The 20,747-nt window shown below is 41.5% G+C and overlaps 1 protein-coding gene and 1 long non-coding RNA gene across 4 annotated transcripts in view; one reads left to right on the top strand and one right to left on the bottom strand.

The window, feature by feature from the left end:
- Positions 1 to 13,994, bottom strand: part of CASR (calcium sensing receptor) — a 35,401-nt gene extending 21,407 nt beyond the window's left edge. Inside the window, exons 1-3 of one of the 2 annotated variants that reach the window (XM_031663040.1) lie at positions 12,655 to 13,994; positions 9,002 to 9,308; positions 4,317 to 5,201 (exon numbers count right to left, since the gene is read on the bottom strand). In XM_031663040.1, the coding sequence (XP_031518900.1) occupies positions 4,317 to 5,201; positions 9,002 to 9,308; positions 12,655 to 12,839 (1,377 nt within the window). In that variant the 5' untranslated portion in view covers positions 12,840 to 13,994. The remainder of the gene's footprint in view (positions 1 to 4,316; positions 5,202 to 9,001; positions 9,309 to 12,654) is intronic. The other variant, XM_031663041.1, reaches the window with a different exon arrangement.
- The window catches only part of LOC103881870, a 62,288-nt gene extending 41,815 nt beyond the window's left edge, over positions 1 to 20,473 (top strand). For both annotated transcript variants that reach the window (XR_004182069.1, XR_004182068.1), the window contains 4 exons: positions 2,633 to 2,799; positions 4,289 to 4,378; positions 12,859 to 13,024; positions 16,722 to 20,473. This is a non-coding gene — a long non-coding RNA (uncharacterized LOC103881870). The remainder of the gene's footprint in view (positions 1 to 2,632; positions 2,800 to 4,288; positions 4,379 to 12,858; positions 13,025 to 16,721) is intronic.
- Positions 20,474 to 20,747: the final 274 nt, after the last annotated feature.

The following is a 20,747-nucleotide window of genomic DNA, read 5'->3' as shown; positions in this document are numbered from 1 at the left end:
TTAAAAATGTTTTAAAAAGGAACTGACAGTTCCTTTTAAAATGAAATATAAAATTTTACTTGAGATTATTATCCAATATAATATGTTTCCAAATTATTTATTTTATTTGGGGAGTAATATGAGGGAAAAGAATAAATGAAGGGGAAGAGAAATTTAAAAAGCTAGTAGAAAGATCTGAACTAGTAGAAAGAACTGCTAGTAGAAAGAACTGCTTGTAGAAAGAACTGCTTGAACCTGGGAGATGGAGGTTGCAGTGAGCCGAGATCTTGCCACTTCACTCCAGCCTGGGCGACAGAGCAAGACTCTGCCTCAAAAAAGCAAACAACCAAAGAAAAAGATCTGAACATAGAACATAGCATACAGACACAAAGAGACTTACAGGTTCACAAAGAAAACACCACCAAGAAAGACACATAGATCTCACAGAGGGGCAAATACAGTACACGCATGCACTTCGAAGCTAACATATTTTTTATGCCATAATATTCCCATCTTGTGGTATTTTAGGGTATTTCCCCTAAAAGATTTTAAAGTCAAATGGTTGCTCATTATCAGCATAAATGGGAATCACCTCTTGGCACACATTCTTAGTTGCGTCAATTGAATTAAGCTGAACGCTAGAGATTAGAAACCCCCTGCCGGTCTAGGACTTCCAGCTCTTACACAGATAATGAGGGCCAGGTCACACAGATAATGAACTTGATGCTTCTTGCCCAATTCCTGTGGTAAGAGTATGGGGGAAGATGCAGGCCCAATTCCCTTCTCTAATCCCAGCCATGTTTTTTTATCTCCCTTCCATCTTCTCTGGCTGTCCCCACAATTTATCCCCCATTCCCCAACTTCCAGCAGTACCAGCAGTTCCTAGAAAGATCAGCTCCATCTGACTTCCATCCTCACCATGGCTGCATGCCTGTTTTTTGACTAGTGAGTATTGGTGTGAGGTGCAGGAGAGTATGAAGCACACCTTGTGCACGATCATCCTGAGAGAAGAAAGAAGGTGATTTCGTACTTACATGATGTTCCATTCAAACTCGATGGTGGGGATGTGACCAAAGCTTGTCCAAACAGAGCCTAGAATACCTTGGCCACAGTGATTGATTCAAGAACGGGTTGTTGGCTCAAACAGTTCCCTTCAAAGGCCTCTAGGTAGTGCTGACAGGTCAAATCAACTAGACTGCTATTCACTCCCTCATTCATTCTATGAATATTCCAGCATCAGGCATTCTGCACATACAGATGAACAATACAGGCATGGTTCCTGATCTTATGAAGCTTAGAGTACAGCAAAGGAGTAGTGAAGAGAGAGCTGAGAAGGGATGTGAGGAGGGCTTGAGGGTCTCCAAGAAGAGGTCAGAAGGCAAGTGTGGGTTGTATGCTCATAAATCACCTACTAGTGCTACTTTGGAGGCATATGAGTTGATTGATATTATATTTTTTGAGGAGAGAGAAAGGAAAAAAAATTGTGATTGACCCTTATAACCAGAATTTTAACTAATAAGTGTCTACTTCAGTCAACTGAAGAGATGTGGAAGCTTAAGCTGGGTATATAAACATCAAAAATGAGGAAGCAAGAATGATCAGAAAGTGTGTTGTGGGAATATGATTTGAAAAGACTTCCAGGGGAAAGTAGATTTGGAAAACAATTTAAATGTTCATGGTGGAAAATGACAGGAGAGATAAAAATTGATGGCCCTTCTGGTGTGGGCTATGACCTATGCAAAGATGCTGTGCCAAAAACTAATGAGTGATTTGTGAAGAGGTGTCACGCAGGTTGGCTTACAGGGGAAGAACTGAGAGAAGCCAGACATGGAGTTCTAGCTGGAGACTTGGATTAGATTATAGGTGATAAATTTCCATATAGGCCTTAATATTGAGAATGAATAATTGCTAGTTGATTTCCTGATGAAGATATAGGTCTTAATAATGAGAATTAATAATTGCTAGTTCATCCCCTGGCCAAGATCTCAAATTCTGGAATGCCCGCCCAACAACCTAGGTTCCTGAGGCTCAAAGGAGATCCACACCAAGCACTCAGGACATTTTGGCCAATATCCCATGTTATTTCTCCCTAGAGTTCTGATCCCATTTTCCCATCTGTGCTCTCTCCTGGGGGGATTTTGCCAGACCATGTAAGAGTCAGGAGAACATATCTTTACCTGGGCCATGGTTGGGTGAAGTGTCTGTGTAGCGGACATTTTGAATGTTGGCTGCTTTGCTTCTATTTCTTCCTCCTTTTGATAATGGCATCCTGACTTCTCACTGGGGATTCACTCCCCCCTTACTCTAAGTCTATGTAGTCTGGAGGACTGCTAGCATTAGGGATGGATCCATTACCTAGGAATGCTCAATAAATGTGGTTTCTGGAACTTTTACAGGATATCTTGGGAAGTAAGGAGATCCTAGCTTCAAGCTGCTACAGAGGCTGAAAATTGCTAACCCTGGGGAATGAAGAACAGAAAGATGAGATGAAAATACCTAGCTGTACCTGGAACACTTCTGAGATTTTTAGTAACATGACCCACTACATTTCCTCTTTTTTTGTTTATGCCAATTTGGTTAGGGCTTTCTATTACACAACTAAAAGTCCCAGTTGTGACTGTTGCCTGTCATGGCTTTTTTTTTCCTCTCACAGGTCCAAGCTCTGGTCTTGACCATCTGAATTTTATTTCCTTATCTGGAAGAGGAGCCATTGAAGGGTAGAACTGCCAAGTTTCCCCCTTGAAACCTGTTTTTCCTTCAACCCTACCCTTGTCTTGAAGTTTTTTCGAGTTGGGGTCCTCCTTGCACTGGACATGAAAGGTAAGAAAGAAAAGACGATAGTATCAACCACCTAAAAGATTGTCCCCTTACTCCTCCTACTTAAAACCCTACACCTTAGCATCATCACTCCTGAAGACTTTAGAGTTTCTGACCTTTATTACAGCACCTCTATCTTGACAGGGTAGGGGTTCCATGTGAAGAAGGAAGCTCTGAGTACCCCACAGAAGTTAGAAATTTTAGCCAACAGTGATGGTTGGGTGAGAGGTTCCCATAAAAGAAGGGCTGAGAACTTGTAGATTCTGACTCATTCGACCAACTTAGACAGTCACTCCTTGTCTTTCATGAGAATCTCTACAGTGACTGATACAAGTTGTATGCTTTTTGCTTCTTGGTATCCTTCCCAAAGGGTTTGTGGTGGTTGGGTTCTGTATACAAAGCTGTTCTAGTTATCATTTTTATCTAAATGATGGATAAATTAGAGGTGTACTGAAATTCTACTATAATAATCATACATCTGTTTAGAGTTTGAAAGTTTACAAATTGCTTTTACATATATCATGTCATTTAATGTCACAAACCTAAGTCAAAAGAACCTTGAGTGGAAAGTAAGCTAGACATTAAGTCTGTGTCACAGATGGAGACACTGTGACTTACAGCCGTGGTTTGCCTAAGATCACACAGCTAGGAAATGGGGGCACTGGAGGCTGGGACATTCCATTCAAATTCAGGAGTCCCTGCCCTCTCCACTGTCATGCAGTCTCTCTGATAGGTCAGTTTGGAACTAAGGAAAATACAAAAAGAGTGTAAAACATGGTCTGATTGAAAAAATAAGGCACATATGCAAGACCCAAACAGCTATTTAGGATATAAGCTCTTGAAATGAAAAAGATTATGATGTCTGTCCTGTGTGTAATTCAAAAATACAAAACAAGGCTAAACAAGTGTGGGAACTCCTCTGAAGTTCTGATTTTTCCTACGATAACGACTTCAGTACTTCTTTTTGAAACATTCAATATCAAATCTTTTTACAAAGAGTTTTTGTTTTCTGTGCCTTTGATTTGCTTTTGTCCTAAGTCGCACTTAGCTGACCTGCTGGGTGGCTTGGTATAGCCTGTCGTAATGTAATGGCAAAAGTGGTGACTGAACACAATAATACTAGCTTTATGCCACTTAGTATATGGAACGTAATAGGTACTCAAAAGATACTTTACTCACAAGGGAACAATATTGATAATTTAGACATTAGAAAAATACCCCACTCATTACTAAATCTGTTCTGGGATATTTGAAAACTTTTGGGGACCATACTTTAGTTATTCTGAACCACTGGACTAAAGAACAGTTGACTCAAGGCTTTAAATAGATAATCAAATTACTATCAATTTTGCTCAAATCAGTTGCTCAAGATTTAAAAAGAGTACTTTGAATCCAACACTCCATTTAGTGGCCTCATTTAAATATTGCCCTTTTCAAGTAACCACTATTTTTCTTGCCTGGAGTAGAAGCCCAACTCTGCTTTATTATACAGCAAATTGCTATGTAAGTGAAGGACGCACCTGCCACGCCTCAACTTTCTTGATATCTGCACAGGAGCCGTTGGTGAAGAGCCCTCTCCCAGGTAAGCAGGTATATATATCTTGCAAGGCATGGGCAATGGAGTAGACTGCTAAGTACACATTGTAGGATATCCGTAAATGCGTGTAATCTATGTAAGGGGTCTCAACACTGCTGATGTTCTCATCCCCTGTACAGAGGGGTCGGAAGGCTGTCGAACTGTTGCTAAACCTGCCTCCACTTTCTTCGTGACCTCTCAGAAAGGTGTCCACAGGTAAAGGTCCTTTGGCACCTTCTTGGAGGTGGCAGTTAAACGTTTCTTCCCAAAACTCCTTGGCAAAACCATTGTGGACAGACTTCCTGGGATGGACCTTCTTCAGGAATTCCCGAAAGCCTGGGATCTGCCCAGCCTTCAGAGCAAATCCAATGGTGCCTCCAACCACGTGGAAGTACTCGGGCATGGCGATCAGGGAGGAGCTGGCCCAGGCCTCACTGGCCAGCCAGATCTTGCCTGTGATATTGCGCCGGACAATCTCCTTGATGAGGGGCTCAAGGTCTGGGCCACTGGAGAAAACCACGATTACTTTGGCCGTGGAATTTTGAATCACCTCCACCACATGCTGGATCTCTTCCTCATCAGAGTACTGGGAGATGAGTTCACTGAAGTCAATGCAGATGTCCCTTTCCTCAGCTTCCTCTCGGAACTTCTCAATCCCCGGCCGCCCATAGTCATCATCAGCTGCAATTGTGCCCACCCAGTTCCAGCGGAAATACTCAATGATATCTGCCATGGCAGTGGCTTGGTGCTCATCATTGGGGATGGTTCGGAGGAAGGACTTGAATTGATTCTTGTTGCTAAGGAGTCTGCTGGAGGAGGCGTAACTGACCTGGAGAGAACCAAGAACATGGTGAATGAGTGAGTGAGTGAGTGAGTGAGGAGGTGCTGAGTGAGCCTCCAGGCTGTTGTGGAGGTGGCTTTCTGAGCATGCCTTGGTCTCATTTATCAACTATGCTGTTCACTGTGTACAGGATGAAAGAAAGCGTAAGGAAAAGCAGCATCTGTTCCACTCCAGCGTGAGCACTTAAGCACCTTTCAGTCTATGAGGGAGCATCCCAATTCCCAATGGATGGTTCTTCACAATGCTACCTTCAAAACTGGATCTGGCCATAAAATCAACCCAACAATAGTGGGATGTGCTTAGCCTTTCAAGAAGAGTCTTTATGTACCATTTCATGTTTCCTCTAACCTCCTCTGTGCTGCCTCATTGGTTATAGTATATCCACGTACACAACTTTGGCCTGTTGCGCTCAGCTTCTGATCTGAACAGTTTAACTTCCCTTTACTGCAATAAACACTTTGTCCATAATCTGCCTCTGGAAGGAATCAGGTTCCCCATGGATTATAAACTTAAGGCTCTTCAGAGGAGTCCCCGGGAATTCCCTTTTCTTATTCTACCTAATTTCTCTCTTCCCATCCTCTGGTTATTCCTCCTCCTCCCTCTCCTCCCTGCACCCCAGTACTTTAGAAAAAAGTAACCTTAATTGCAGTCATTTCTGAGAACTGTTTCTTTTAGGCTCAATTAGACCATTAGGCTCAATCCCCTTGCATCACAATAACAATGACGTGTGTAATTAAATATCATCAGAAAAACTTCCCTTCCTCTCCATCCCTCTATTGTTGGATTGATTTTATGACCAGACCCACTTTTGAAGGTAGCATTGTGAAGAATCTTCCATTGGGAAGCACCTTCCAGAGCCCTTTCCTTTATTCATTTATAGGTGATGGCCGAGCCTGCTTGACAGGCTTTTGATGTGGGTCTTGAAAATCTTAGAGGCTAAACAGGAACCCTGGAGAAGCTGTCTTGACATGTTTGCACTCTCTAAGACATAGCCACTTCTGCATCTGAGCAAGGGTGTGGACTACCAGGGGAAGAAAGTCTTGCCCTTGACGTTAAGAGATCGTTGCTTGAAGAAGTAGCCAAATACCATGTAAAGCATTAGTTAGTGCAGAGCTTTCCCACTTCTTTTCACATTATGGCAACACAAGGAGCAAATGGAAGAAGCTGATCAACCCTGGTGGGAGTGCTCTGACCACTCAGGCCCCACCTGGCCACCCCAAAGCTTGAGGGGATCCACATCTTTGATGAGGCTGGCTTCAGCTCATTTGCAGCACTCTGTGTCATCAAGGCTCACCACTTAGGAAGTTCCAAGTTATGGGAACATTTTTTCTGAAGAATGAAACATTTTAACACAAATAGAATTTCTTCTAGGAAATGAAGTAGCTTAATACCTTGTGTTCTCTAGTTTTTCCAGAGAGATTTTGAACTTCTTAAGAAAGCAAGTCAAAGGTATTTGGGTGAATGCCTTTTTAATATCTCTCACCAATTAAAACAATTAATTTTCCATGTCCAATATTTTTAAATAAAATTTTCCAAAGCGTTTCTTCTTATCAATGGATAGTTTCTACATTAGAAACATAAAAGGTGTTGGTCTGTGAAAAAATGAGGCCAACTTGACTAAAAAGCAAGTATGATTGTTTTCTGACAAGTGCTTTTATTTTAGAAGGTATAGTATAAAATTGATTATTTTTTCCTTTATCAGAATAAGGTATTCTCAAAATACAACAGAACTTCATGAGGCAGGTGGTTAAATTAAATAATTTGTTTAGATGTTACTGTTTTCAGAGAATTCTGTTAGCAGACCCAAACGATAGGTCTCTGAATCAGATTTTTGCAAACACAAAACCTACCGTTTAAAAAAATCCATCCATTATTGCTTGCTTCTTGAGTTTTTGAAAAACAGGTCAAAAGGGCTTTAATGGAATAAAAAAATTAAAAACAGTAATATTCCTCATGGATATGTTCTCTTAAGGGATATATTTATAATGTTTCCCAAGTTTTTAAAAGCAACTCTAAAGTGGGGTAAATACCATTTTGTGTCCCAACCCCCCAAAAAAACCCTCAGAAACACACAAAACTTTTTTTTATTGTAAGAGGGGAGAATTTCATGAATGATTCAGAAAACTGTTCCAACTGCAATTTGTCTAGCTGGTCTGCCTGTTCCATCCACTTGGTGGCGTGGCTGGCATACAAAATACCCCTGGGTTCATGACCCCACCCGGCAGGGCAGTGGCTCCCAGCCCAGCTGCACATTAGAATCACTTCTGGAGTGTTAAAACCTCCTGACACCCAGGCTGCATCTCAGCTCAATTAAAGCTTGTTCTTTGGGGACTGGGACTTAGGCACCAGTATCTTTAAAGCTCCCTAAGTAATTCCAATAGGTAGCCATGGCAGACATGGCAGAGAACCCCTACTGTAGATAGACTTATGTTGGTTTGATTGATAATCAAAGCACTTTTATAATTCAAATTCAACTTAACCTTATCTTTCATCCAAACCACAAAGAATTAACATCCCCCCGCCCCCTGCCACCTTTCATGTTCTTTCTTTATCTTAGCCTGTTGGCTATGGGGTAACAATAACTTACTTTAACTGTGTATCTAAATTTGAATATACGCAGCACGTTTACTGATACAGGCTTTGTCAGATCACTTTGGCACAAAAGTTACAAAGCCAGGGCTTCCCCATGGGAAATACCTTTAATTCCCTGAAGTAAGGATTCCGTAAATAATGACAAAACTATCTCTTGTCTCATGTATATAAAGAGATAATGGCAATCACCAAAAAAAAACCAAAAAACAAAAAAAACCATGGAGCCCTCCCAACATAGAAATGTAAATTTATCAAAGGTACTCTTACAAATTTTAAATATTAAGCATTCAAAAAAATAAATTTAAGGTGTAGTTTGTAATTTAATTTCAAACTTAATGTAAGGATGCATCACAATTGAGCTAATTCTCCCACCCACAGACATTTAGGTTGTTTCCATTTTTTCACTATTATAAAATGATGTCATAGATTCATAAATATTAAACTGAAAAATGCTTTGCTCTATAGTGTTAAGAAGGAAAATGCCAGGTTATAAAATGGCATTTCACATTCGTTATCTTTCTTTGGTGAAAAAATATACCATTGAATGTTTATTAAAGCACTTGCTTCAATAAACTGTTAGTATATGAAAATGCAACCATCTCTTCACCTAAGCTGAGTTCCTGCTAAGTGGAGACTGCTTATATATATATATACTGAATAAATATTTGTTGAATGAAATAGAATTTTCTCCATTTCTGGAATATGCAACACAATGATTAAGTTCCTGTATTGTGAGAAAATATGCTCTGCTTCCCTCTGAGCTAAAGTTTCAACCAGACAGTAGAGAAGCAGAGACTTTTCAGGAAATGGAATTAGGGACAGATATTTTGAATTTGAGAGGTGGGATTTACCTCATATGCTCTGATTCCTTTTAGTAAAAGCAGAAGGAAAAAAAGCATTTACTAAAGGAATAGAGTGGGAAATAAATAATTGAATGCCTCTTTTTTAAAAAAGACACAGTTTTATGCAAGATACATTTAAAAGAATTTTGGAAGAGTAGTGAAGGAATCATTGACACTGTGGACACTGGAGTTTCAGAAATCCCAAATGGTCATGATACAGCATATCAACTAAATCATAGGTCTTTTGTGCCAGAGATAAGAAAATAGCAAACTGTATGGATATTGGGCATGGCACCCCCAAGCCTGCTTCTTCTGATCCTGCTCCCAGTGCCCCATCTGAGAAGGCGTGAGTACCTGGGGAATGTAGAAGAGCCCCAGCAGATTTGCCACTGCCGTGGAGACGCCTGAGCCAGTTGCTCCCACCACAGCAATCGTAGAGGGAATGTGCTCTGAGCAGTTGCAGAACTCATCAAGGTTCAAAGAATCAATTTTGTTTTGAGCAACAAAACTCAGGGTGGCTTCCAAGGCCTTAGAAACGGTGTTGCAAGTGTCAAATATCCTGTATCCCAGCGTCAAGTTGGGAAGAAGGGCTGGGCTGCTGTTTATCTCCTCTATGGCAAATATCATAGCCTGTAACCAGCGAAACCCACGGAAATTATACCTGGAAGAAAGAAGAAGTGGAAGAAAATGGGAAGCTTTCTAGTCAACGACTTAAAGACCAGGCAAAGCTGGGTTTGAATCATGGAACTGTTACTACTCTCTGACTTCATGGCATGCTCTGTACAGAGCCCTCTCTGTTAAAATGGGGATGACATGGCCGGGCGTGGTGGCTCACGCCTGTAATTCCGGCACTTCGGGAGGCCGAGGCAGGTGGATCACTTGAGGTCAGGAGTTCAAAACCAGCCTGGCCAACATGGCAAAACCCTGTCTCCATTAAAAATACAAAAATTAGCCAGGCGTGGTGGTGGGTGCCTGTAATTCCAGCTACATGGGAGGCTGAGGCAGGAGAATCACTTGAATCTGGGAGATGGAGGTTGCAGTGAGCTGAGACTGTGCCACTGCACTCCAGCCTGGGTGACAGCATGAGACTCCACCTCAAAAATAAATAAATAGGCCGGGCGCGGTGGCTCAAGCCTGTACTCCTAGCACTTTGGGAGGCCGAGACGGGCGGATCACAAGGTCAGGAGATCGAGACCATCCTGGCTAACACGGTGAAACCCCGTCTCTACTAAAAAAAGTACAAAAAACTAGTCAGATGCAGGTGGCGAAGCCTGTAGTCCCAGCTACCGGGAGGCTGAGCCAGGAGAATGGCGCGAACCCCGAGGCGGAGCTTGCAGCCAGCAGAGATCCCGCCACTGCACTCCAGCCTGGTGACAGGAGCCAGACTGCCTCAAAAAAAAAAAAATAAATAAATAAATAAATAGATAAATAAATAAAAATAAAAGGAGGATGACACTTGCCTCACAGGGTGACTGTGAAGATGATGACATAAGATAATTATGCAAAATCTTCAGCACAGTGCCTCACACAGAGACAGAGAGCAATAATGACAATAATAAAAAGAAAAAGAAAAATAAAAGATTGCTATTTGTAGTTCATTGAATAATTTATATCTGTCTTCTCCAGTAATGAATTTGAAGTAGCTAATGTGAGACACTTAAATAAAAGCAATATGTAGATGTACAAGAAAAAGACGAGGGTAAACATGAATAGATTAGGATATTAATATGTGGGTGCCTAAAAATAACCTCAGATCAGATTTGCAGAGTCGTAAGTTTAGACTATGACATTCCTGAAGGTCAAGGGGAAAGGGACATGAATGATCTCATTTTTGTAAACAAATAACCTATGAAAGCCATACACAGACAGTGGTTACTCTGGGGTGTACAACAGTGGTCATGTCTGGGTGGTGGAATGCTTAGCTTTAAAATTACGTGCTTTTGGCTTATTTATACTTTATGTCTAAAAAAATGAACATGCATTGCTTTTCAAAGAAGAACATTTTAAACAAAAATCAAATAAGTTAACAAGAGAAATAGGGTCAGAGACATAGTTTTCACTTCCCCAGCACTTTGCTCAGCGTGAGGGCTCAGTAAATGTGCTGAATCAGTGTATTTGTGTCTAGAGGAAAAAACTCGCCAGGTTCTTTCTTTATATTGTGAGTTTCACTACTTGAACTCAGTGACAGTGACAGGAGGTGAGATATACGATCTTTTGTACTCCATTGTATTGTTAGGTTCCCTAAGCTCTTGGTCTAACTTTTAATGTGATGTTTTCTGTTTACCATTTTCTTTATGTTTCCTTCATGTATTTCTTTTTTTTTTTTTTTTTTGAGACAGAGTCTCGCTCTGTCACCCAAGCTGGAGTGCAGTGGCCAGATCTCAGCTCACTGCAAGCTCCGCCTCCTGGGTTTGCGCCATTCTCCTGCCTCAGCCTCCCGAGTAGCTGGGACTACAGGCGCCCACCACCTCGCCCGGCTAGTTTTTTGTATTTTTTTTAGTAGAGATGGGGTTTCACTGGTTAGCCAGGATGGTCTCGATCTCCTGACCTCGTGATCCACCCGTCTCGGCCTCCCAAAGTGCTGGGATTACAGGCTTGAGCCACTGCGCCCAGCCCATGTATTTCTTTAACTATTTGTTTTAAACCTACAAAGTTATTATGAAATATTACAGATTTTTTTACATTAAACAACTATGCTGCTAAGCTAATTTTATTATCTTTAACATAATTTGAAAATATATATTATTTTAGGGCAAGCCTTTTGCTTGATCTTAGGTCTGTATACACACGGCACATGTACAGCTCTGTGCAGCGGGGTGCAACAGAATATTTGTCCACATGGGTTATGTGAAGGATGCCATCAGCATCAGTGCAATTCTGCACTTAGATTTCCTGCATTCATAAGAAAAATATGAAAATATTATCAATGTACTAGCTCTCATTAGAACATGAACAGAAATCTAGTTTTCTTGGAACAATTCTAGTTTTCATTTTCATTTTCCAGCTATTGGGAAGAGCAAGGAAAAGTGTTGGATCCCTTCGGGAAGTTGCAAGTCTCTCTAGAAGATGGGTCCAGATTTGGAGCACAGTCATAGTCTCCAGTGTAGATCGGGGAGGTGATATACAGTCCACTGTATTCTGCAGAAGTCAGATCCTATTTTAAAGAGATGTGCTTCACCCTGGAGACTATATTCTAAAAGGGTCACAGTAAATTAGGGGGCATCAGATGGAGGACAAGCAGGATAATGATGGATCTGGAAAGCATATCATGGAGAAAATGACCATAAAACAGACTGTGGCTTGGAGAAGAAAATATTTGATGAGACATTAGCTCTCTTCAAGCAGCTGCAGAGAGAATCCATTGAGAGAGTTAGATGCATTCTGTCTTGGTGCGGTGGGATGAGGGGTGGGGAGGGTGGCAACCTTCCTATGCAAAAGACTTTCTAATGGCTGTAGTTCCAAAATGCTATGGACTACATTTTACAGTTTGAAGATGCCTGGGTCATGCTGACTACTGTGGTTTCTTTCAATTTAAATGCCTAAAAAAAAAAAAAAAAAAAGAAAGAAAAAGAAAGAAAGAAAGGAAAAGAGTGAGGCAGCCAGCACTCAGGTATTATTATCCACTGGAGCATGTAAGGTCAGTGGGGGATTTTACTACTCAGGTTTGCAAGACCTGCAATAAATTTCCTTCTAGGTACTTAGTCTTCCATTAAGCAACACTGCTGTCAGGTGAATGATGATAATTTGGTCACCAAATGACCACCAGGTGCTTTAACAGGCCATGCATGGATTTTCTACTTAACATAATTAACATTTTATTTAAAAAGAAGTCTTCAAGAAAAAAAAAAAGGCAGGTTGTGGGGGCAATAAGCTTCAGCATGATTACCAATCAATCACTATCCTTGAAAAGATAGGACAAAGTTTGAAAACATTATTTTGGGTTTGGTGCAGCTTTTCTCCAACCACTCAGAAGAGAAGAGACTGGCAGATTAGGCCCCTCTTCTTACCTGATGCATTCCACAGACTCCGGCCTTGATTTGAGATCTTGATCTTTAGCTGCTACTCCAAAATGAATAGGAAAGAGCCCGCCAAGTATAATGTCCCCTTTCTTTTGGGCTCGCTGGTCGGGCCCATAGGCAGAGGTGTGCCAGGTGAGTGCCAAGAGGACCCAGAAGCAGCAATAAAATGCCATGGTTCTGCCTTCTCTCCAGGGCGAGGGACAAGACAGCTAGGAGTTTGGAGGCTCCCCGAAGTTTTCTCCCTTGGAGCAGTTCACTCCCTGCAGTGGGGACACATGTCTACAGAGTGATTACTAAAAGAATAGAAGAAGTGGTGTTTGAATCTCCATTTCTGCCTTCTTCATTGCAGACTTGTAAGGTGGGTGGTCCTTGAGTCTTTGGAAGCCACATCATGTACAGGCCTCCTGTGATGCCTTCTAAAAGAAAAGAAAGACAAAATGGATTCAGCTAAACCTAAATCCCATCTTGTTATGACTACTGCAACCGAGGTGGCTCAGAATTTCCATTTAGAGGGGTCTAGGGGTGGCAGATTGAAAAGGCCTGGCTTGGAGTCACATTTTTATAGCACTTATGTAAAATACAGGAAACTTCAATTGCCCATATTGGGGAAGAACTGTGTTAGGTTATGAAAGGTCAAATTTTAAAGAGGCCATTGATAACCTAAGACCTCCGCTGGTGCTGATGCTGGATTTTAATCCATTCATTTTCCTGTGTGAATGAGGCATAAATTTGGCCTATTAGTAGCAGCAGCCCCTTTTGTTATAATAACATTAGCGATATTTTATTCAGCATGTAAGTTCTTTTAGAAAATATAGGATGAAGCCGAGTGCAATGGCTCATGCTTATAATCCCAGCACTTTGGGAAGCTGAGGCAGGTGGATAACCTGAGGTCAGGAGTTCAAGACCAGCTTAACCAACACCCTATCTCACTCACCCTGTGAGTCAATTACCAATTACACGTTGATGGGGCTAAATATCCAGCCTGCCTTGAGGTTCAGGGCCAAGCACTGGACTGCCAACTGGACACTGCCACATGAATGTTCCACAGATTCTTTGAATTTAACAGGTCCTAAACTCACCTCCCTACCGAACTTGTTTCTCCTTCACTGTTTTCTATTTTAGAAGATTACACGCCATCCACAGAGACACAAAATAAGGAGCCATCTTTTCTTCTTTCTGTTCTCATAATTGTCCTTCATATTTAAACAACCCCCAAGCCCTATAGATTCTACTTCCTAAACCTCTCTGGAATCCATTTACTCCTCACCATTTCCAAGACTATTTTCAGTCTACCATCATTTTTTTTTTCTTTTTCTTTTTCCCGCTCCTCTCCTCTCCTCTCCTCCCTTCCCTCCTTCCCTCCCTCCCTCCCTCGCTCGCTCCCTTCCTCCCTCCCTCCTTCCCTCCCTCCCCTTCTGTCTTTCAGAATCTGGCTCTGTCACCCATGCTGGAATGCAGTGGCGCCATCACAGCTCACTACAACCTCAACCTCCCTGACTCAAGCAGTCCTCTCACCTCTGCCTCTTAAGTGGCTGGGACTACAAACACATGCTACCCACACCTGGCTGATTTTTAATTTTTTCTTTTGTAGAGATGGGGTCTCACTCTGTTGCCCACAGCTGGCCTTGAACTCTTGGGCTCAAGTGATCCTCCCACCTTGGCCTCTCAAAATGCTAGGGTTGCAGGTGTGAACCACCATGCCTAGCCCTACTATCATTTTTAACCAGATTTCTGCAACTCTTTCTTAACTGGCATTCCCATCTCCAGTTTTGCTCTTTTGCAATTTGCAAATCTTTGGATGCCACAGGACAAGTGCTTTGGAGCACAGGCTCTGGAGTTAAACCTGGCTTTGAATCATAGTTCCACTACTTTCTAATATGACTTTGGGCAAGTCACTTAATGTCTGTGATCTAAACAAAATAATGCATGGAGAGCCAGCCATTAGCACAATGTAACTAGTAAACTCATAGAAAATACTGGCTTTAATGAATACCCTTCCACTCTTGTCAGTTTTCTCTTTGAATGTCACACTTCAACCTTGCTGAACTTCTTTCAGTTCCTCAAGGACATCAGGCTTTTAAAATGCTCAGACCTCACACTTGCTGTTCCCCTCCTTGGTCCCTCTGGCCTAAACTTGGCCTGGAAAACATCTACTTATCTTTCAGCTTTCAGATGTCCATAATTGTGGGGTGTGTCTGGGTGAACTGTAGGCCTTCAGGTGAATGAGGAAAAGAGCTCCTTCTGGGGCGCACACAGCTTTGAGTCAAGGTGCACAGCTTTAGTGGAACACAGGTTGGATTTCAGCCCACATGAACCCCTCAGTTGTGCAGTGAGCAATTTGCAAGGCTCTTGAAGGAGGCCTTCCCTGAACCCTTAGGTGAGGGAGGTCCACCTATAAGAACATAGTCTCTTATATAAATCTTGGATCTTGAGCTTCCCTCTTGGAAGGTTCATCACACTTTACTATAGTTATGTTCATAAATGTCTGATTCCAGAGCCCAATCTCTTAATCGTTGTCATATGGTGCCTCTTGGTCCTTAGGAATTCCACCTTCTCCTCCAACAGCATTCCTAGCAGAGTGTGCTGGGCCTCAGGTGGAAGGACCACCCCAGCAGACACTCAGTTTTCATGGAATCTCCTCCTGTAATGTCTGAACATCCATGACCACCCCAGTTTTCTGACCCTAGTCCTGCTTTTAGATTTTTGGCTTCATTACTTGGACCCTGGACATATGTTCACTCATACATTTAATAAGTACCTGTACTGGGAATATAAAGGTGACAAACACATGCATGTTTACATTGTTAGGAGCTCCCAGTCCAGGGGGTAGGCATGCTGGTCTAAATGATCAGAATTTACCTTAACACTCAGAAGTGAAAAAAAGTAACTTTTTTTCTAAATTTAACTTTGCCCTCCAGCACTTAGTACAGTGTCTAAAATAGGAAATGCTGAATGAATGTTTGTCAAATAAAAGCATTAAAAAAGAAAGTACTTTGGAAGAGAAACTAGCATTTATTGATCCAGGCATTGTACCAGGTCCCTTAAACATTCTAGGTATTTTAAACTTCACAACAATTTTGTAATGAGGGTAATACCAAGTCCACCTTCTAGATGGGGAAATAGATTCTTTGTATATTCAGCTTACTCAAGTGAGGAGTTTTGGCACTTGACTTAAGAATGCCTTAAGAACTCAGAATTTTAAGGAGTCCCGTGGACTGAATTAGGTAGGAGAGGGAACATTATAACTGGCTAGGGTTAGTCACTGAGACCTGTTAAATTTTTCCTGTGAAATATTAACTACTTGGAGAAGTTTATTAACTTAATTAGTTCATTCAACAGAAAATTCATGGCAAGAAGGAATAAAGGAAGGAGAGATTTGGGGTCAATTTGCAGCAGTTAACTCTCTCAGTCTAATGTATTCTTCAAACCACCCTTTTGAGTCCAGTTGCCAGGGTTGAATTTGCTTTCAAAGCTAAGGGTCATTCTAGATCCACCATCTCCCTCTCCTCCAACATCCAGTCTCCTGGTCCTGTGATTCTGCCATTGCTTCCCTCTCTGCCTTCTCCTACACACTCCTGTGGCCAGTGCCTTTGTTCAGGCTCCCACCACCTTCCACCTTCCATGTTGTAAAAGCTTTATCTTCTTTGTACTTGACTCCTGGTTGCCCCTCATCCCTTCTCCCCACTTCCTCTGTTCTGCTGCACGGAGGTGGATATGACAGCTGGAGACCATCTTGAACAAGGGGCTACCACCTAGGGAATGATGGTGCCATGAACTAAGCATTTCATAGCGCAGAACCTTAGTATTGAACTATTCCTGGACTTTTGCCTGACAGAGAAAAAAGGCTTCTGACTGGTTTAAACCACTGTTATTATATATATATTTTTTCTTACTGTAGTTATCTCCAACAGTATCTAGCAAAGAATCACAAATAAACTCATTTGTTCTCCTTACTATACATTTATTCCATTTAAATCATATATAATCATGCTTGCTTTCCTGCAAATGAGTATTGCAAAGCTGAAGCTAATATTTGTTCTTTCTCTCAATGGCAGATACATCTTGGAAGAAGAAATGACCCGTGCACCAGGTGGTTTTATGTTTAAAAGGTTCTTGACATCAGGAGGAGTGTTTCAGTACGGACAGATAATGGCTTACTAGGCTCTTCAGCCAAGGATCGGAAATGGAAGATGAGGGCAGACTGGTCAATGTGTTCCATGGGTTCATGAAGTTACAAATTCATGCAATGATTTACTCATTCAAAAACCATTTATTGAGCTCTCCATGTGCTAGATACTAGGGAGTGCAAGACACTAGGGAAAGAAAGTTGAAATTTTTGCCTTCAAGGTGCTCATGGTTTAAAAAGAGACAGAAAGGTGTATTATAAGGACAGTGATCTAAATGCTATAAAGAGGCATGGATTAAGTATTGAGGGAGCACAGAGCAAAGAGTGATATTCTTTGTCTGGTGATTGCTGGGAAAGAGAATTAAGTCAAGACAGGGACCAGAAACTTCATGAGGCCAAGGCCTGTCTCTTTTCTTCACCATTGCTGCCTAGCACCCAGCACAGCACCTGGCACAAATGATTCACAAATATTTGTTGAACAAATGTATGAAGTGTGCCCAGTAAAGAAGAGAGGCTGGTTGGGCAATTCCTGGACAGGACAGGGAAGGGGTCACCCCACAAGACTGACGGTTCCTGTAGGCAGAGGCTTCTCCATGATCACAGCTGCATCCTCAGCATCAAACAAAGAACCTGGTACTAAATGGATGCTCTAAAAATGTCTGTTGAACTTGCTGTTCCAAGAGTAGGTATGTGGCTAATCCAAGTTCCGCAGTCAAGACAAGTTAACAGAGGATAGCAAAACAACGTTAGGAGTGAACACTACCACGTTTCAATTTTCTTCCAAATAAAAACCACCCCTACTCTCACCTCTTGGCCTCAACATTTCTGGAAATTGTGAATCTCTAGAGCAGAATGATTTTGCTCACATTTCAAATAGAGAAAATGCAGGTGCAGACCTTCTGAACATAAAATCACTCAGTAAATTAAAGGCACAGTAAGCTCAAAGGCTACTACTTCTGAATTCCTAGATTGCAGGAAAAAAATTCTAGGTTGCCTAGGAAAAAGATAGTTATAAGACCAAATTTGATTTCCAAAAGAATTTATCTTCGTAAGGTGAGTACACTGCTGTCTCTGGTTTATTGTACTGTAATCTTTGCCATCTTTCATCACAATGATCATAAAGATACTAACAGTAAGGTTTGAAGTCACTATTGCAGAAAGGTGAAATGTATATGTTTTAATGAGGGTGAACAGGAAAAATAAACCTGGAAAAGTTTAATCAATAATCACCAAACTCATGTGCCTGGCTGTGGTTGCAGCTTCCTTTACCTCTTGCCGAAGAGACATCCACAAGATGGGTTTCTATACATAGCTGGTGCACATTTGCCAAAGAATTAGGGACATCTTACCTGCCATCACTAATACGGCCATCCCTAGTTCTATATCAGACTTCATTCCTTCTGTACCAAAGCAAGGCACATCTTGTTTTAAAATGAGGGCCCTCTTTTGGCGCTGGGGGAAACACAAATTGCCCGGTCACCCTTGGCTGCCTCCCGCAAGCCCAAGCCCGGCTTCTGCTGTCTGCCTGCCAGCTGTACACAGTCTTGCCCTCCATCTCCCTGACAACAGGTGTGACTTTTGGGGAGTCCATGCCTCATTTAGTTCTGGTAATGGCTTAATTGAGTTGGAAAAATGCAAAGACAGGAGCATAATGAACAGCAGCTGAGCTGGGTTCTTGTGAGTCATTGGAAAAAGCTATCAGGGAAGGGAGGGAAAAGGATGAACAAGAGTGGTGAGGAGCAGCACAGGGCACAGAGCAAAGTGGGGAGGCAGAAGCCTAGACAAAGCAAAGAAAGGCTGTAAATAGAGGAAGCTGACATTCATTAATGCTGCATCCTGAGCTCCTTGAAGACAGGGCCAGGTCTGTCCCATCCACAGCCTGGAACATGAAGGGGCTCCATGATAATGGTTGAGTGGATGTATACTTGTGTGTACTGCGTGCAACATAACAAACTCTGTGTCCATCATAGGACTGAGTGAGTTGCTGAGGACACAGCCCACAGGAAATTAAGAAACTTCTTGTCCTGAATTGTTTCCTTCATGCCTTCAGTCAGCTCTGCTGATGGATGTATGAACACCAACAGAGTTAATGAAGTGGTTCATTTGAAAAGCGAAGATATGCAACTCATGTTTTTATAAACAAAAATGCCAGAGCCTCAAGTCCTACATAAAAGAAACATTTCTGTGGAATAACGTCCTGGGACTGCCTCTCCAAATCATAAGGAACCCTGACTACCCAGTCTGATGTCCCAAGATGTGTCACTAGGAAGTGTTCTGGGGTAAAACAAGTTTGGGAACTAACGTACACTCTGCCACAGGGGCACATATGCTTCCTTAAAGGCTCTGAGAAGTCCCACAATAAAGATTATTGCTTATTTTGGTATGGGACATTTTTTTTCTTCCCTGAAGGACACTTTTCATGATGCTGTGAAACACGGGCTTGGAAGTGCTGACTGAGTGGAAAGCATAAAGTGTGTAACCTGAGATTCTCCCATTTGTTTAGGTGTATCTTTGAATGGGGAGATATGTCTGCCCCTCAATGGGCATAGCAATTTTTGTAATCCCAGGTATGAAATTCCAAAGGGTATTATTGGAAAGAAGGACTCAGGTGGGGTGGGTGACTGCTGATGTAACTTTGCAATCATTCTCTGGTCTCGGGCGTATGTTTCTGTTCTCTTCTACTCTGGAGGGATGGGTTTCTGTCGTACATAGAAAGTTGTACACTGAGCCTTTCCCCAACCACTTGCAACTCTCCTGACCTCATACAGTGTCTCTGTCTGAGGACCACCGGGGACATGTGGTGGTGTGCTGGCAAACTGGCTTCTAAAAGAAAAACAAGTCCTGACTTGCAGTGTTTGCTAAATATTCCCACTATGGTCAATTTCAAGCTATCAATGGTTTAACAACATATTTGTAAAAATTCTGGATATTTAACCATTGACTCTCAAGAGCTGATAGAAGCTGTTCTAACACATCATGGGGACATCTTTCTAAGCACACAGAAATTCTCGTTTTCTTTGGAAAACCTGACCAAAATTATTTTATAGGCATTACAAATCTTCTCTCTTCTCCTGTTTTCCTCTTTGTCTTGAGTGTTAGGAAGCTGTAAGCCAAATCTGTGCCTCCGCTGTAGCTAAAATAGAAACCAAAAGCATGCATTTTAGTGTTCTAACATTATGTGTGCATTATTTTATATTCTTGCACATATTTTACCATGATTTACTCACCACATTAAACCTTTCATTTTTATTAAGAGCAACAGGGATATAAACACAAAAACAAACCAATAAATCTGAATTTTTGCTGTGAGCAATAAGAACTGTCCCCAGTTGAAACTCTCTGTGTAATTAACAGGAAAGGGTCTGGAAAAGTCATTCTTGCTTTATTAATTGAGTGGGTAGACACACCAGGTCATTAATCTAAAATACAGAATTTTAGAGGTATTTTTACTGTTACCTGATCAATGACAGAGCCTTCTGAGGACATTCCAAGACAGTATACAGTCCTGTGGTCTCCTTGGAAATCCGTCTAGTTAACATTTCAAGGGCAATCCCTTGTTGGTTTTGACTGGATATTCATATAAACTTTTTAAAGAGTTGAGTGATAGAGCTAACCCTTATCTGTAAGTTTTGAATTTATGTTGTTTCATCCCATGTACAAAACCATTTTTTCCTACAAATAGTTTGGGTTTTGTTGTTAAAAAAAAAAAAAAAAAAAAAAAAAAGAATTTTAGAGGTAGAAGGGACCTGGGAAGTTTATCTGGTTTACACTGAAACCTTCTGACGCATGAATGTTTGAATCATTATGGCCAATTTTATCATGAACAGGAGCTGGAATTCACAACTCATTGTAAAACTATGTGAGGTTTAGTAATCAAAGGGCAAGCTTCTTCTTACTGAAAAGGGAAGTAATTTTTCCCCCTTGATTTGTCAGTGCACAGTTTGTCTTTAAAATG

This window comes from Papio anubis, chromosome 2 (assembly GCF_008728515.1).
Source record: "Papio anubis isolate 15944 chromosome 2, Panubis1.0, whole genome shotgun sequence".
In the NCBI taxonomy this organism is placed as follows: Eukaryota; Metazoa; Chordata; class Mammalia; order Primates; family Cercopithecidae; genus Papio; species Papio anubis.
This window is presented reverse-complemented; position numbering and strand designations above follow the sequence as displayed.